This window comes from Dipteris shenzhenensis, chromosome 19, assembly GCF_047967505.1.
Source record: "Dipteris shenzhenensis isolate YYH24624 ecotype China chromosome 19, Dip_SZ_1.0, whole genome shotgun sequence".
Taxonomy (NCBI): Eukaryota; Viridiplantae; Streptophyta; class Polypodiopsida; order Gleicheniales; family Dipteridaceae; genus Dipteris; species Dipteris shenzhenensis.
This window is the reverse complement of record NC_141614.1, coordinates 6621619-6637785: the sequence shown is the minus strand read 5'-3', so window position 1 is coordinate 6637785 and position 16167 is coordinate 6621619. Positions and strand designations below refer to the sequence as shown.

The following is a 16167-nucleotide window of genomic DNA, read 5'->3' as shown; positions in this document are numbered from 1 at the left end:
GGCAAGCCCCCCTTCTCTCTCTTCTTCTCTCTCCCCCTTTCTCTCTCTCTCTCTCTCTCTCACCGAAATTAATCTTGTTCTTCTCTTGGTTTTTGTTTAGGAAGGTGCAGGTAAAGGCGAACTCTAATAATAGCCAAAAGTGCCTTAAAAAGGAGGGTCTAAAATGCCGAGGATAAATGCGTATTTTAGATTCGAGCAGACGCTGCGCTTTCACAGTTGTCACTTGTGTTTAATTTTTGTAGGAAAAGCAGGGAAAGACGTATTTAATAACTGGCGCGAGTTGCGGGCTGTTGACTGGCAGCTGACGGCGCGGAGACGTTAGGGTTCCGGCAGCGGCCCCGTGGGTGGGAGGTGGGGCCCACGGGCCGGGAAAGTGCCCGTCGGGAAACGACCTCCAGGCCACTGGCAACCGGCGAGCTGCCCGCTGCCCATTTGGCCAAATTATTAATTGAAAAAAATTTCCGGAATTAATTATAATTTGTCTGCATTTTTCTCCATTCGGCTTGTTTAGCTTGCTTCCTTCTTAAACCACCATGCCTTTGAAAGTTCCCCTCCTCCTGCTTCGGCTTTTTCCCGTGTTTACCTGCTGTGCTTTTCCCTTCACAGTTCTCTGTATTGAGCTTCTGTGATTCCCCCCCTCCTCCTGCTTCCTGAGGATTTCGATTGTCTCGGAGGTGTGTCTTGAGGATTTCGATCGTCTCAGAGGTCGAAAAACCTTCGGATCTCTGAGCGCGGCGGAAGAAATTTCGTGATCCGGAGGCGAGCTGCGTGATATGAGCGCCTTCGCCCGAAGAATACGAGAGAGCAGGAAGATGAGCGACGCTGCGGTGGCTGCTGCTGCTGTGGAGATGCTGGGAGAGTAAAGAAAAGAGAGAGAGAGAGAGAGAGAGTTTAGAGTGAATTGCGCCCAGCCAACCGCGAGCAGGTGGAGCGAGTTCGACGGTGTTTGGGAGGGCGAGGGAGCGCGAATTGTTGAAAGCAAGCAAAGAGTGCGTGCATTTAGGAAGGCGAGGCGATAGAAAGCTAAAGAAAGAAAGAAAAGAAAGAGAGGGAGAGGAAGAAGAGGAGGAGAGGGGACGTAAAAAGCTTGCGAGGCCCCCAAAAGTAGTGGAAGGGCAGCTTATCGCCACGTCCCAGAAAAAGAGAGCTTTTCCTTTGCGATTGTGCTCTCTTCTTGGACTGTTCTTCCTCTTCTTCTTCACGCCATCTCTGCTTCAATGCTTCCCCTTCCCCTCTCCTCCTCCTAGCCTCCTCCTCCTCCTCCCCCCCCTCCCCTTCCCCTCTGAAGCTCTTTTCCTCCTCCCTCAATGGGGACCGACGACGCTAAGGCTATCAGCCTTGAAGCTCTCAATTCCGAAACCGTCGATTTGGTACCTTCTTCCCTCTTTTTGCTTTCGCCATTGCCCCCCCCCCCCCCCCCCCCCCCTCCCCGCCTTCCTGCTCTTCTCACTCCTCTTTTCTCACTTCCCGTTCTTTTGCTTTTGCTGCTGCAGGAGCGTATCCCCATCGAGGAAGTGTTCGAACAACTCAGATGCACCAAGGAAGGGCTCTCCTCTGAGGAGGGAGAGAACCGGTTGAAAATCTTCGGATTGAACAAGCTCGAGGAGAAATCCGTAAGCCTCTTCTGCTGCTGTCCGCCAACGGATTTATGGTTCTCCTTAGCCAGAAGTGAAACTTTCATACCTGTTGTTTGCCCTTCCGTTTCCCTTACATTGGACAGCCTTTGCAAAGACCTCCGATCCGGTTGTAGTACAAGTATTGCAAATCGTCCTTTGCATGCAAGTCAGAGACGTGATCTTTTCGTACGAGTAGCATTTCTTTTTATCCATTTCTTGCGAATCCTGTCTTAAGGTGGAAGAAGCTTCGAGTTGTTTAGAGCTTGATTCCTCAGAATTGAGATATCGTTATACCTTTCCACTCTCGATCTTTTTCCTATGTTATCGCCTCCCCCGTCGGAATTTTTTAGATGAGCTGCCGTGGTCTACGGTACGCCTCCTCCATCCCTGCCTTGTCGGAATTCTTAGGTGAGCTGCCCTGGTCTACGGTATCGCCTCCTCCATCCTTGTTCTGTCGGAATTCTTAGGTGAGCTGACGTGGTCTACGTTGTTCTGTCGGAATTCTTAGGTGAGCTGTCGTGGTCTATGTTATCGCCTCCCCCATCCCTGTAGTTCTCTGGGGCTGCTCTCCATGTATCTGCGCATTTGTTGTCGTTTGCTTTCCTGGGGTCTACGTCGCAAACGACTGAACATCGCGTTGCCTTGGGTATTTTTGGTGTCGACAAGCACATTCAAAGGAGCTTGACAAGCTTGCCGTGTGCTGCACAGGAAAGCAAAGTTCTGAAGTTCCTGGGTTTTATGTGGAACCCGCTTTCATGGGTTATGGAAGCTGCAGCAATAATGGCGATTGCCTTGGCGAATGGTAAAGTTCGTGGGAAGGTTAGTTTTAGTTTGCTTTCGTGTAATACTTCGCACGTTAGATATGAAAACTGGATACTCTTGGTAGTGACCGGCTACGTATTTTTCTGACAGAAAGAGCTTCCTGACTGGGAAGACTTTATTGGTATCATAATTCTGCTCCTGATTAACTCCACCATTAGTTTCATAGAGGAAAACAATGCCGGTAATGCTGCAGCTGCTCTCATGGCTAGACTGGCTCCCAAAACAAAGGTTAGCTGTGCTTTCTGCGACTAGTCTTTTGTTTTTCCAAACTTCCAATGAGTTCTGGAAGAAAGCTGATTTTGACTTTTCTTCGTTCTCAGTTGTATTATGCATGATTAGAGCTCATTTTTTAAGGTGCTTTTTGAATAACCTTCTTCGGATTAGGTTCTTCGAGATGGGCAATGGACTGAGCAGGATGCTGCCATACTTGTACCCGGTGACATCATCAGTGTCAAGCTTGGTGATATTATTCCTGCAGATGCACGACTCTTAGAAGGCGATCCTTTAAAGATAGATCAGGTGAAGCTTTACGTCAAGTCAGAAAAGATTGGAGGAATTTGGGAGAGCTTTCCTTGATGGTCATTTCTTGTGCCGTGCAGTCTGCATTGACAGGGGAGTCGATGCCAGTCACAAAGAAACCAGGAGATGAGGTGTTTTCTGGGTCAACTTGTAAACAGGGAGAGATTGAAGCCGTAGTGATTGCAACAGGTGTACACACGTTTTTTGGCAAAGCAGCTCATTTGGTGGATTCAACCAATCAAGTTGGCCATTTTCAAAAGGTAATATTCCATCCACTATTGCAGTGCCATATTATCGAAATGCTTTCATTGCATCCCACCACGCCAGATTCTTCGACTACAGCTCAGCTTCAACTTATTTAAGGTTGGGGTAGGAAGAGAGGGTGAGTATCTAGCATAGTAGAGAGGTGACGGTAGCTGTCGTTTCTTCACACATATTGGGTGTGCTATTTCAGCTGCTCTCTCCTTCTTGGGCTTTTATTTGTAAAATGACTTCTCCCATGCCATGGAAAGAAGAAAACTTGGAATTAATATGAAGACTGGGGCAATGTAAGGCAGACATCTAGCTACCTTGGTCTTTGGGTTCAAATGCCATTTCCTTATTGACGCAGTATCTGTTAATGGGAAACATTTTTTTTTTCAAAGAATGTTAATGGAAAACTTAATTGGAGGCTCCCAGAGACTTTTGGACATCACCAGGTCGTTGTGCAACTATTGCAGAGTTGAAATACTGGCCTTACCATGTACATTCACCCAGAGTCTTGCACAAAATGACATCTTAACACATTTCAATGGGTAGCAGTGAGCTTCATAACATGCTTCTTACTTGGAAAATCATCTTAGGAGTACTGTTTTGGTGAGATATCCGTCTTGGGGTTGACTCTCTATAGTGAAGCATTCCTCTTGCCTTAAACACCAATACACACAACTTTCATGCCTCAATGCCATCTATTCTTAAGTTGGCCTAAGAGTTTATGGAGTCACTTAAAAATCGAGAGGGTAGCTCATGGATGAAACCATATGCATTATTCTACCTACGACTGCTCGTTTGACGATTTATTTTTCTTATTATTCTTCCTCTTTTATAATCTGTGCGTGCACGTGTGCACGGGGTGTCGCTTGGTTTTGCCTTCATTTGTGAGAACTTCTCAATTGAAGCCTCAGTATTTTCTTGTTGATCTTGCCTCAGGTTCTCACAGCAATTGGTAATTTTTGCATCTGCTCCATTGCTGTTGGGATAGTCATCGAGATTATTGTCATGTATCCCATACAACACAGAGCTTACAGGGATGGAATCAACAATCTCTTGGTACTCCTCATTGGAGGAATTCCTATCGCTATGCCCACTGTGCTCTCTGTCACAATGGCTATTGGGTCTCATCGTCTTTCTCAGCAGGTCAGAGCATTTTTGTGTTATCATCCAGCATTGAGGTCCTACCGTATCATTCAGCAGGGGCGTGACTGACATGTTTGCTTGCTAATTGCGTGAACAGGGTGCCATCACAAAGCGTATGACTGCCATTGAGGAAATGGCAGGAATGGATGTTTTGTGCAGTGACAAAACTGGAACACTTACTTTGAATAAGCTCACTGTGGACAAGAATTTGATAGAGGTACCAACTGAGTCAGAGTGTTGATTTCATGTATCAGTCTGTTTGAGAGTTAGTGCCTTTTGAACACAGCTTGTTTGGCTGTTCAGGTCTTCACAAAAGGAATAGACAAAGACATGGTAGTCCTTTTGGCAGCTAGGGCCTCCAGGATAGAAAATCAAGATGCCATTGATACAGCCATTGTTGGTATGCTGGCTGATCCAAAAGAGGTATTGCCTCAACCTGGTACTGATATTTACCTCTTTCCTAGATTGTTCAAGAATGTGTGAGTGCTCTATTACTTCTCAAAAGTGTAGCATAGACAGGGAATGCCCATTTTGTTGCCTGTGCGGTTTTGAATCCCAGTGTAGAAGAAAAAAATCAAATTACCAGCCATTGAGCAGAATGAATAAAGTGCCCATCTAATAGACTAACAGGCCATTTATGGTGTTGAGAATGACACCTTATGCAATGCTGTTCTCGTTGCAGGCCCGAGCAAATCTCACGGAAGTACATTTCCTTCCTTTTAATCCTGTGGACAAGCGAACGGCACTTACTTACATTGATTCTGATGGTAACTGGTACAGAGCCAGCAAAGGTGCCCCAGAACAGGTATCACCTGCTGCTCGATGGTTTCAAATTGGTACAAAGCATGTTACTGTTAATTGCTTTTCTTACAGACCCTCCATGCTAAAGCCTGTTTCCATATTCAATGGCTGAAGTTTCATTTGTTCTTTTTCCTGGTGCATGTTTAGATTCTCAATTTATGCCCAAATAAGGCAGAAATTGAAGGGAGAGCGCATGCAGTGATTGACAAGTTTGCTGAGCGAGGGCTCCGCTCATTGGCTGTTGCTCGACAGGTGCTTTAGAAAATGATTAGATGTCGTGTTAATTTTTCTCTTTTTGAATCTGTGCTATCTCAAGAAAACTTCTCGTGATTTGATCATGAGTTTGTGTTTTGCAGGAAGTGCCTGAAAAGACTAAAGAAAGTGAAGGAGGTCCTTGGCAGTTTTGTGGTCTGTTGCCCCTCTTTGATCCTCCTCGCCATGATAGTGCAGAGACAATCCGCCGAGCACTGAATTTAGGAGTAAATGTCAAGATGATAACAGGTAATACTTTGCATCATTTTTTTGCTTCCGGATTGGATCCCATTAGTTTCAGGATTAATATTGAGACTGGGGATCCTTGCTGAGAGAATAGAAGCTAAGCAAAGTGAATAATGCTTGAGTTTACAGGATCCAACATCTAACTTGATATCCCTTCACTCCAGGCCGTTGCATTGGTTTGTATAATAGACATTCCTATGAGATCTCTGGCCTTTCAAGATTATACCTCTTTCGATTTCTCTTTTATTTTCTGTGTAGTTTTTTGGACTTTAGAACAACAAAAAATCTAAATTTGTATGATTGGATACATTCTAGTCTTACAAAGGTATATTATATATTAAATAGACTTGCAGAGATACACATGAAAGAAGATTCAACATTTGACGTGCACATGGGCTGCTATTCAATCCAATTTTTACATATCAGACTTCTTCACCAATGCAATATCATTTGCCCCCTTATGCCTCCATTATATTATCCATTATATTATCTATCGCACAGTTGTGAGGTATGTGGTGAAGACCTGTATCTTCTGTTATGTTTTATGAATGCCTTAAACAACAGTGAGCCTTGTTGTCATCTTAGGTGATCAACTTGCCATTGCAAAGGAGACTGGTAGACGGCTGGGTATGGGTGTCAACATGTATCCATCGTCATCTTTGTTAGGACAGCATAAAGATGAGTCCATTGCTGCCCTTCCAGTTGACGACTTAATTGAGAAGGCTGATGGGTTTGCTGGAGTGTTTCCAGGTAACCTTTTCCTGGATGCTGTAATTACATTTTCTGCATGTGCATCCTATTCTGGTAGGCATGCCTTCATACAATCAGGTTTTCTGGGGAGTGCAGAAGAGCATTCTGGGATATACAATTCTGTTGACAATCTGATAGAACGTATTTTGTGAGCAGAACACAAGTATGAGATTGTTAAACGGCTACAGGACAAGAAACACATCTGTGGAATGACTGGTGATGGAGTCAATGATGCTCCTGCTTTGAAAAAGGCAGATATTGGTATTGCTGTTGCCGATGCAACAGATGCTGCAAGGAGTGCTTCTGATATTGTGTTGACAGAGCCGGGCTTAAGTGTTATCATCAGTGCCGTCCTAACAAGTCGCGCAATCTTCCAGAGAATGAAAAATTATACAGTACGTATTTCTAGTTCGGGACTTCCTCCTAAGACTATTTCACATGCAGTCAATGTATTTGTCGCATTTTCTATTTCTAAACTTGTCGTGAATCTTGGATGACCAGATATATGCTGTCTCCATCACTATCCGTATTGTGGTAAGTGTATGACCCTGAGATTTATTTGCATCCGCTACTACAGTTTTTTGAACGTTTTGTATAGAAGTGTTTGTCCTCACTTTCTTTCCCGATGTGGGATGCAGTTGGGTTTTATGCTTTTGGCTTTGATCTGGAAATTCGACTTTTCTCCCTTCATGGTTCTTATCATTGCTATACTGAATGATGGTAGGAAATGCCACTCTTTTGTTAAATTTACAGTTGGTTTTGTCATACATATGTGTAGACTTTTGGCATATTTTGTTATGAGTTCCATCCACTGTGCACCTTATATAAATCTATCTCTTGTATAGGTACCATTATGACAATTTCTAAAGATCGTGTGAAGCCTTCTCCATTACCTGATAGCTGGAAGCTCAAGGAAATTTTTGCAACCGGTATTGTTATTGGGACATACCTTGCAATCATGACAGTCATCTTCTTCTGGGTTATTGATAAGACCGACTTCTTTACAGTAAGTAGACAAGACCAACTTCTTTACAGTAAGTAGACCTCTATTTCAAATTTAATGGAATGTGGCTCGCCAATATTGCAGTAGCATTTGCTTTTTGGTTCTCAGGACAAAAGGATTATTCCCTTTTGACACGTCCCAGCACTCCTGAAACCTCTGATCTGCAAGCAAACACAAGAACACACACAACGTGAGGAAACTGAGCAGGCTGCTCACCACCCAACCATGACATCTATGGGATGTGATCCCGAATCAAGAGATGTCCCCTCCGAGGCACGAGCTGAGCTATTGGCACGGACTCCCAACTAGATGCTAACCAGCCTCATACCACCAGGTGGCGCTGTGAAGCCTGAGATCTGCTGCTGGGCCTTGGGCTACGCTATGATGCAGGCGCGCGTCCGTGACTCAATCCAGGATCAAACCTAGCACCTGGGAACGAAACTTGCTCCCATCGGCTCTCTGAGAACTGAACCTCCGGGCCCCTTTATAGACTTGGGCCCCAAGCGCCAAAAATAACGAAGACCTCTAACTGGTTCATATCCTTGCCACTCAACCCGAGAATCAAGCCTGCCTAGCTCTAAGCCTCCCCAGGCTACTTGAGCTAGTCTTGTATACCCAGTACACGTTGGATACCAATTTGTGCACATGACATACTTCCCCTCCTCTAAGAACTCACTCCTGATTTCGCTAAAAAATCCGGGAATGTCCTCTGGAGGTTGTGTAATGTCTCCCATGTTGCATCCTCCTCAACACGATCCTTCCACTTGAACTTGTATTCCGTGATAGTTCTATTACGAATCTATCTTTCACAAAATTCAAGAATACACTTAGGTTCGTGTGGAATAAAAGTCAAATCTGTAACTTCTATTATTTCTTGAGGAGAAACAATTTGATCATCCCCACCCAATACTTCTTTCAGTCTACTGACATGAAAGACTGGATGTACTTTAACATCAGGAGGCAATTCTAGTCTATATGCAACTGGTTCAATTCTTTTAATGACCTTGAACGGACCACATTATTTGGGGGATAACTTCGGAACCAAACCAGTACTTAGACTCTTGGATTCCTTGGGAATTCGCAAATATACCATCGTTCCTTCAGAGAACTCTCTAGGTGAACGATGTCTATTAGCATAAAATCTGTCTCGACCTTGGGCACTTCTAATAGACTCCTTGGCCCCCCCTCCACCTCGACTCCCCCTCACTTTTCTCACCTCCCTCTCTTCCCTGTTTCAACTTAAACCGTGAACATTGTGTTTCTCCTAAGCGGTGGCCTTCTCCTTGTCAACTTATGGCACCACTCCCTCAATCAATGTTGCAGGCTCATCTTGCACTGTTGATGTTGCATCCCGTGCCTCTTAGGTATGGCAGCGTTTTGTCTCCCTCCATGCGAGAAGGCCAGGATCACTCTTGATCACAAGCTACTGCACCATGAGCGGGCTCTACCAGCATCCCATGACCTCTACGTTATCATGAAAACCCTCTCATCCTTTCATGGACAAGCGATGACGGTTTCTCCATAATTTCTTTTCTAATTTTGTGTACTCTGCTCTCAATTAGGGCTTCAAAAATGAGAAGGTCTTTGCAGCATCATTTTGGATTCCCTTTAACCCAACCATAACTGGTGACTTAGGTTGAAACCCGTACATAAGCATAAAAGGACTGTAACCAATACTCGAATGCTTTGCACTATTATAAGCAAATTCTATCATAGGTAGATAATCTTCCCATGAAGACTGTCTCTTAGAAACATATGCCCGAAGCATATCTTCAACCAATTGGTTAACCTTCTCTATACTGCCATCGGATTGTACATGATCTGAGGAACTCATACTTAGAGTAGTTTCTAAGTTCTTAAAAACAAGTGTCCAAAAGTTACTTGTAAACTTTTAAGTCCCTGTCATTGACAATATTAGAGGGCAAACCATACAGCTTAAACAAGTGGTCCACAAACTCGTGAGCCAGTTGAACAGCTGAAATAGTTGTTCTAGTAGGTAAGAATCGAGCCATTTTTGTTAGGCGGTCGACTATGACCCAAATGGAGGCATGACCCTTGCGCGTGCGAGGCAAACCAATAATAAAATCTATGGAAATACTTTCCCATTTATTACCTGGAATTTGCAATGGCTGTAATAAACCCGTGCTTCTAAGACGTTCTGCCTTAATAACCTGACAGACCCGGCAACCTACCACATAGTTTTCAATAAATGCACGCATCTTAGGCCAATAAAAGGTATGCTTCACAAGAGACAGAGTCCGATGTATACCCGGATGTCCAGCACTAAGAGCATCATGACACTCCCAGAGAATCTTGGATCGAAGTTCCAGAACATCTGGCACACAAATCTTTCCATTCCGGAACAAGAAGCTGTTCCTAATCATCCACTGACCTCCCGCCGCCTGTACCGCAGGTAGCACAATCCCTGAGTCCTGGTCAACCATGGAGCTCCCATCTTAGACTTTCTGCCAATAAAAACTGAAATGACTATCAATTGTGCAAAGCCCTCTCAAGGATTGAAATAGATCTGAGGATATTTCTGTAAATGACATAGCATTTACAAACTTGACTCGACTTAAGGCATCTGCCACACTATTCAACGAACCCTTTCGATAACGTATTTCAAAATCAAAATCTTGCATTAATTCTGCCCATCTAGCTTTTTGTCCCCTCAATTCAGACTCATCACACACACACTTGATTGACCAATGATCGGTCAATATAAGAATCTTTGAACCATACAAGTAGTGTCTCCAAACCTTCAGGGCATACACTACTGCATAGGCCTCTTTTTCTAGTGTGGGCCAACGATATTGTGTGTCGTCTAGCTTCCTAGTCTCAAAAGCTACAGGTCTGCCCTCTTGCAATAAAGCTGCCCCAATCGCAAAATCACTCGCATCGGCCTCTAAAACATAAGGCCGGGTAGGATCGGGTAATGCAAGAACGGGTGCTTCCTTGATAGAAAACTTCAAGGTTTCAAAAGCCTTGTTTAATGCATCATTCTAAGAGATCGGTTAGGTACACCTACGTCCACGATCTTTCAATATGTTTGTCAGGGGTGCTGTGATGTGTGAATAATCACGCACAGACTTCTGTAGAAATACCGTAAATCCTAGGAAAGAACGAAGTTGTTTCACAGTCTGAGGGATAGGCTATTCTAAAACCTTCTGGATACGATTCAGATCAATGCTAATATCTTCAGAAGAAATCTTGTGTCCTAATTAAATGATCTCCTTCTTAAAGAAGTCACATTTACTCATCTTAGCATAGAGCTTATGCTGTCTTAGAATAACTTAGACAATCCGGAGGTGTCCCATGTGATCCTCTAGCATTCGGCTATATACCAAGATGTCATCTAAGAACACTACTACGAATTTGCTCAGACAATCTCGGAACAAATCGTTCATCATTTGCTGAAAGATGGTAGGAGCATTGGTCAAACCAAAAGATAATACAAGAAACTCGTAGTGGCCATATCTAGTTAGGATTGCGGTTCTATCTATGTGTTTAGCATAGACACGGATTTGGTGTTAACCCGTACGCAAATCAATCTTAGTGAAATACATCGCTCCGGCCAAACGGTCTATTAGATCATCGGAACAAGGTAGAGGGTATTGATTCTTAATTGTCACTCTATTCAATCGTTTATAATCGATACACATTCTCCATGTATAATCTTTCTTCTTTCTCAAGAGGACAGGTGCTCCTCAAGGTGATTTACTCGGGCGATTATAGCCCATATTCAAGTAATCCTGTAGCTGTGAAGCTAACTCATCCTCCTCAAGCAGGCTCATTCTATAAGGTGAAACACTAATAGGTTGAGCCCCAGGTACTAAGTCTATGTGATGATCTACTGTCCGTTCTGGAGGTAAACCTTTCGGCAGTTGAGCAGGGAATACAATCATGAAATCATCTAACAACGTTCTCAATTCACAGTGTTCAAACACACTTAAATCATTCTTGTTATTAACAGAGACAACAAATGAAGAAAGTGGAATCAAAACACACTGATAGACATCATAATGAGAAGTGTTTAATATATTTCGAAGCTGCATCGCAGATACAATAGGTCCCTGAGAAGAGGAAATGTTATTACATTGAATATAAAATTGGGTGTCCTTTTTCAAAAAAGAAAGAGTATGTTCCTTCCATCCAATCCGAACATCATGGGTTTTAAACCACTCTATTCCGATTAACAAGTCCACATACTCCAAGTGCATGACATAGCACGTAAGAGCCGCTGTGTAATCTTGAATCCAGATAGAAAGGGCTTCAATCTTGCGATCCCAAAACTGCTTCCCAGCTGGAAGCTGCACCTCATAGGTGTGATCGCTAGGTATCGTGGACAGTCCTAGTGGTGGATTGTCTATAGACTTCGTCTCCCCGGTACCAGTGGTGGATTGGAAGAACTTCCGCTTGTTCTTCCCACCCGTGTCGGCAACTGTGGTTCCCTTTGCACTGGCCATGGTATCATCATAAATACGCGCGTAGTTCATGGCCTCTTGCAACGTGGTACACTTGTACGAGTCAGGCAAACCATCCACAAAGAAACCTAACAAGGTCACTGGATCCATCTTTGTAGCTCTGGTCTGCAAATCCCGAAACCTCTGATGATAAACCTCAAAAGTCAAATTCAGCTTGGACATATCGAGGGCTTTGAGCTTGCCTAGGATATTGTAATCTTCCTCCTCCTTTAGGAACTCTTTCCTGAAGACCCCTTTGAATTCGTTCCATGTTGCAGGCTTGGGTTGGAGTTCTTTCCACCACAATAAAGCCTTTCCTGACATAAACTCAGCTGCAAGCTGTATTTTCTTGTCATCTGGGAAAGGGTGAAACTGGAAGTGTACTTGCCACTTGTGTAACCAAGTGTCAATAACCTCCTTGATACGAGACTTCTGATATCGGAAAAAGGATCTGGAGTGATGTTTGGATCTAATACTGAAGCCATGGCATCCACATGTATGAGCGCCTGAACAGTGCTAGTCAAAAGTGTGAGTGTAGTCTGAATCCCTTGGAGTTGCTGCGTCAACCCCGTTTGATTCGTGTTAACTTGCTCAAACTTTCCATGAAGAGCAGTGGTGAATTCACTGAAGGCTTTCTTCGTAATCAGATCATCGTAGAGACCCTGGTCATCCTCCGCATGGTAGTTCAAATCCTGGTCTCCCATCACAAGCTCAGGGTTTACAGAATCAGCCATGACTGAAATCTGATCTGAAAAGAAAATAGGCTAGAGAAGAGAAACAAGCAGGTGGCCTCGGAGCTAGGAGGTAGAAACGAAGTGGAAGCTGGCCAAGAAGGAGGCGATGGAAGAAGGGAAAGCTGGTTGATGAAGAAGGTAAGCGGCTGAGCTGAGCTGACGATTCAGTTCAGATTCTGAAACCTGGGACTCCGCTCCTGGCTGTCCGTACGAAATACTGTAGTAGGCTGTACAAGTATTCTTGCTCTTGGGCGTGAAGTGTAGTGGGGCTTGAATTCTGCGCAATCTACAGGCTATGGGAGAAGGCAATTTAGCCAAACTTACAGCGGGTGAGCAGGCTTTTAGTAAAACCCTGCTTTTCCAAAAGCTCACCCTCCAAAAACAGAGGGGTAGTGCTTCTTTTAAAGCCCCTAGGCCCCCCCGAAAAGCAACTGACCCAAATTGCGATGTATCCCTATCCTGTTGCGCACCTTCCTACGCTCCCCTCTACCTGCCATCACAACCCCTGAGCAGCCAGCCGACATGCGGGATCCCATTGGGTTCGCCCCAACTATACGCTCTCTCCTGACTTCCTTCTGACGCCTCTCTCTGGACCCTACTACTTCCTCCTAATTACACCTCTCTCCCTCTCTCTCAACCTGTCACTTTTTGCAACGAAATCACCCTGTACTCTCTCTCTCTTCTTCCTTCGTTCCCTCAATCTTAACCACTTCCCAAAACCGATGAACCAAACAAGCACTTGCAGGGTTTAAGCACGAATTTCGAAATTAGGGCATACCTGGAGAAAGAATCGTCCAAAGTTTTCACAACAGAAGTTCCTACCTCAGGAGTTGGCTCTGATACCAACCGACACGTCCCAGCACTCTTGAAACCTCTGATCTGCAAGCAAACACAAGAACACACACTACGTGAGGAAATTGAGCAGGCTGCTCACCACCCAACCATGACATGTATGGGATGTGATCCCGAATCAGGAGATGTCCCCTCCGAGCCACGAGCTCCCAACCAGATCCTAACCAGCCTGGTGTCCCATACCACCAGGTGGCGTTGTGAAGCCTGGGATCTGCTGCTGGGCCTTGGGCTACGCTATGATGCAGGCACACGTTCGCGACTTAATCTAGGATCAGACGTAGCACCTGGGAACGAAACTTGCTCCCATCGGCTCTCTGAGAACTGAACCTCTGGGCCCCCTTTTATAGACTCGGGCCCCAAGCGCCAAAAATAGCGAAGACCTCTAACTGGTTCGTACCCTTGCCACTCAACCCGAGAATCAAGCCTGCCTAGCTCTAAGCCTCCCCAGGCTACTTGAGCTAGTCTTGTGTACCCAATACACGTCGGATACCAATCTGTGCACATGACACCTTTTTATGTGATTCATTTACTTAATCCCAGTCATAATTCAAAAAAAGAGATCCTTATTCAAGTTTTCAAATTTTAATGTTTTGCTAGTTTAATTACTTGATGTTTTTGTTGTGCAGAAACACTTCCATGTTAGAGATATAAGGGACAGGAACAAGGAACTCACTGCTGCAGTATACTTGCAAGTGAGCATTGTGAGTCAAGCTCTCATTTTTGTGACCCGATCTCGAAGTTGGTCATTTTTGGAGCGTCCTGGGTTACTCCTTATGACTGCATTTGTCATAGCTCAGCTGGTATGATTTCCTCTCTTGTAGCCTTAAGTTGCACTAAATCATGTTCGTCAAGGCTAACTTTCCCATGGGTCTTGCTTAGAGAAGCAAACAAAACCAATTGTTTTCCTAGGGCTCTTGCAAAATTTAGACCAGTGTCAAGAAAGGACTAGACAGCTCTTTGAAATTTCAGTACTTACATGATGCTCTTGCTGAGGCTAAGTTCTTGCTAAACAGGTTGCAACAATTATCGCAGTATATGCCAAATGGGATTTTGCTAATATTAAAGGTATTGGTTGGGGTTGGGCCGGAATCATCTGGCTTTATAGTGTGATATTTTATTTTCCATTGGATGCAATCAAGTTTGCCATCCGCTACATTCTGAGTGGAAAGGCATGGGACCTCCTCCTTGAAAACAAGGTAAAACTCTTTTTTTTTTTCTTGCTATTATTATCTTATCAATCAAGAGAACAAGTATAGAACAACAAAAATCTGAATTTGTATGATTGGATATATATAAGTATAGAACATCTCAGGATGCAATTCTTTTTTTCCTTCCTGCCAGAGTTTCTTTCACAATCAATACTATTCATTGCTAAGTCAGGCTTTTCAAGTATAGCAGATACGATTAAATGAATGGATATTCTGTTTCAGATTGCCTTTACAAGGAAGAAAGACTATGGCAAGGAAGCAAGGGAGGCACAATGGGCTCACGCTCAACGGACCTTGCATGGATTGCATCCACCAGCAGAGACAAGCAAGCTATTCTCAGAAAGGAGCACTTATCACGAGCTCACAGAAATAGCTGAACAAGCCAAGCGTCGTGCAGAAATTGCCAAGTAAAATGAGTACTTTGAAGCAATGATGCATTATTGTAGTTGCAGCTTTGATTTTCTCATCTAAGCATTGACCTTTATCTTCACAGGCTGAGGGAATTGAACACTTTGAAAGGGCATGTGGAGTCAGTTGTTAGGTTGAAGGGCTTGGATATCAACACCATACAACAATCGTATACAGTGTGAGAATATTCAGGGCCTTCTCAAAGCAGGATACCTTCACCTGCCTAAGGCATTAAATCTTGCTGTGGGAAGGCTTTCTCGGTCCTGAAGTTTTAATTTTCACGAGTGCATCCAGATCATGTTGAGGAAGTTCACCGATTGATAAGGAATTCCTGTGAATTGTTGTAAATTGTTTGTTTATTTTGGGGCCATATGTAGACAGTAAAATTTGATATGGCGGCAAGAACAACACCATGTCATGTTAACGAGAGATCATTTCAGTGATATAATGATAAGAATTCAGCAAGTTTGATGAAGGGTTATATAAGGCAAATTCATTTTAAATAAGATCAAAATTTCCCTGAATGGGTGATAGTTTGATTTGACGAGTCATGTCAGCTTGTAGTAGTGATTAACTACAAAATTTCCATTGAGCATATATCAAAACTCTAATTTTCTTTAACCCTTTGACCTTGTTTCTCTGTTTCCCCCCAAACCCACCGCCCAACACACTCGCGCGCACGCACACACACACCACACACACATGCAACATCCTTTGTCCTCATTTCTTTAAAATGGAATTAAGAAGCTGGATGCTTTTTGCTCTAGGTGGGCAAGGAAGAGGTCAGAGTGTTCTTGTAACGTTGATGATACCTTTGACAATGCTCAAAACAGGAATGCATCATCCAAATATTTTTCCAGTGTCAAACTCTTCAAAGTTTTGCAAATGGTTTTAATAAGCTCAGCAAATTCATAACAATGTATTTTTAAGTTCAACATCCACCTTGGTTTCATTGAATTTGGCAATTACAATTTCTCATATAGTTTTAAACTGCTGTCCAGACAATGAGCACCATTAGTGCCAGCTATATCTACCAAGGGTAAAAACCCTTGTCATCCCAATCTTGGTCTTTTGGCTCTATAGAGCGAAAGATTGCAG

General features: G+C 43.8%; 1 protein-coding gene across 1 annotated transcript; it reads left to right on the top strand.

Moving 5' to 3' along the window:
- The first annotated feature begins 536 nt into the window (after window positions 1-536).
- Window positions 537-15544, top strand: LOC147889993 (plasma membrane ATPase). Its single transcript, XM_087390778.1, has 21 exons — window positions 537-1370; window positions 1494-1613; window positions 2325-2435; window positions 2529-2666; window positions 2823-2957; window positions 3038-3217; window positions 4146-4352; window positions 4450-4569; window positions 4656-4775; window positions 5035-5157; window positions 5301-5405; window positions 5510-5654; window positions 6237-6401; window positions 6558-6796; window positions 6903-6935; window positions 7040-7121; window positions 7247-7407; window positions 14080-14253; window positions 14467-14649; window positions 14884-15068; window positions 15155-15544. Exons 1-21 carry the CDS (start codon window positions 1308-1310, stop codon window positions 15249-15251), a joined length of 2886 nt encoding a protein of 961 aa, XP_087246904.1. The 5' UTR covers window positions 537-1307; the 3' UTR covers window positions 15252-15544.
- Window positions 15545-16167: the final 623 nt, after the last annotated feature.

Bases quoted from the DNA above. Each gene is read 5' to 3' on its own strand.
- LOC147889993 (XM_087390778.1), top strand. From the start codon at position 1,308: ATGGGGACCGACGACGCTAAGGCTATCAGCCTTGAAGCTCTCAATTCC. The intron at 4,353-4,449 runs GTCAGAGCATTT...TTGCGTGAACAG, and splicing joins CTCATCGTCTTTCTCAGCAG to GGTGCCATCACAAAGCGTAT. The intron at 7,122-7,246 runs GTAGGAAATGCC...TCTCTTGTATAG, and splicing joins CATTGCTATACTGAATGATG to GTACCATTATGACAATTTCT.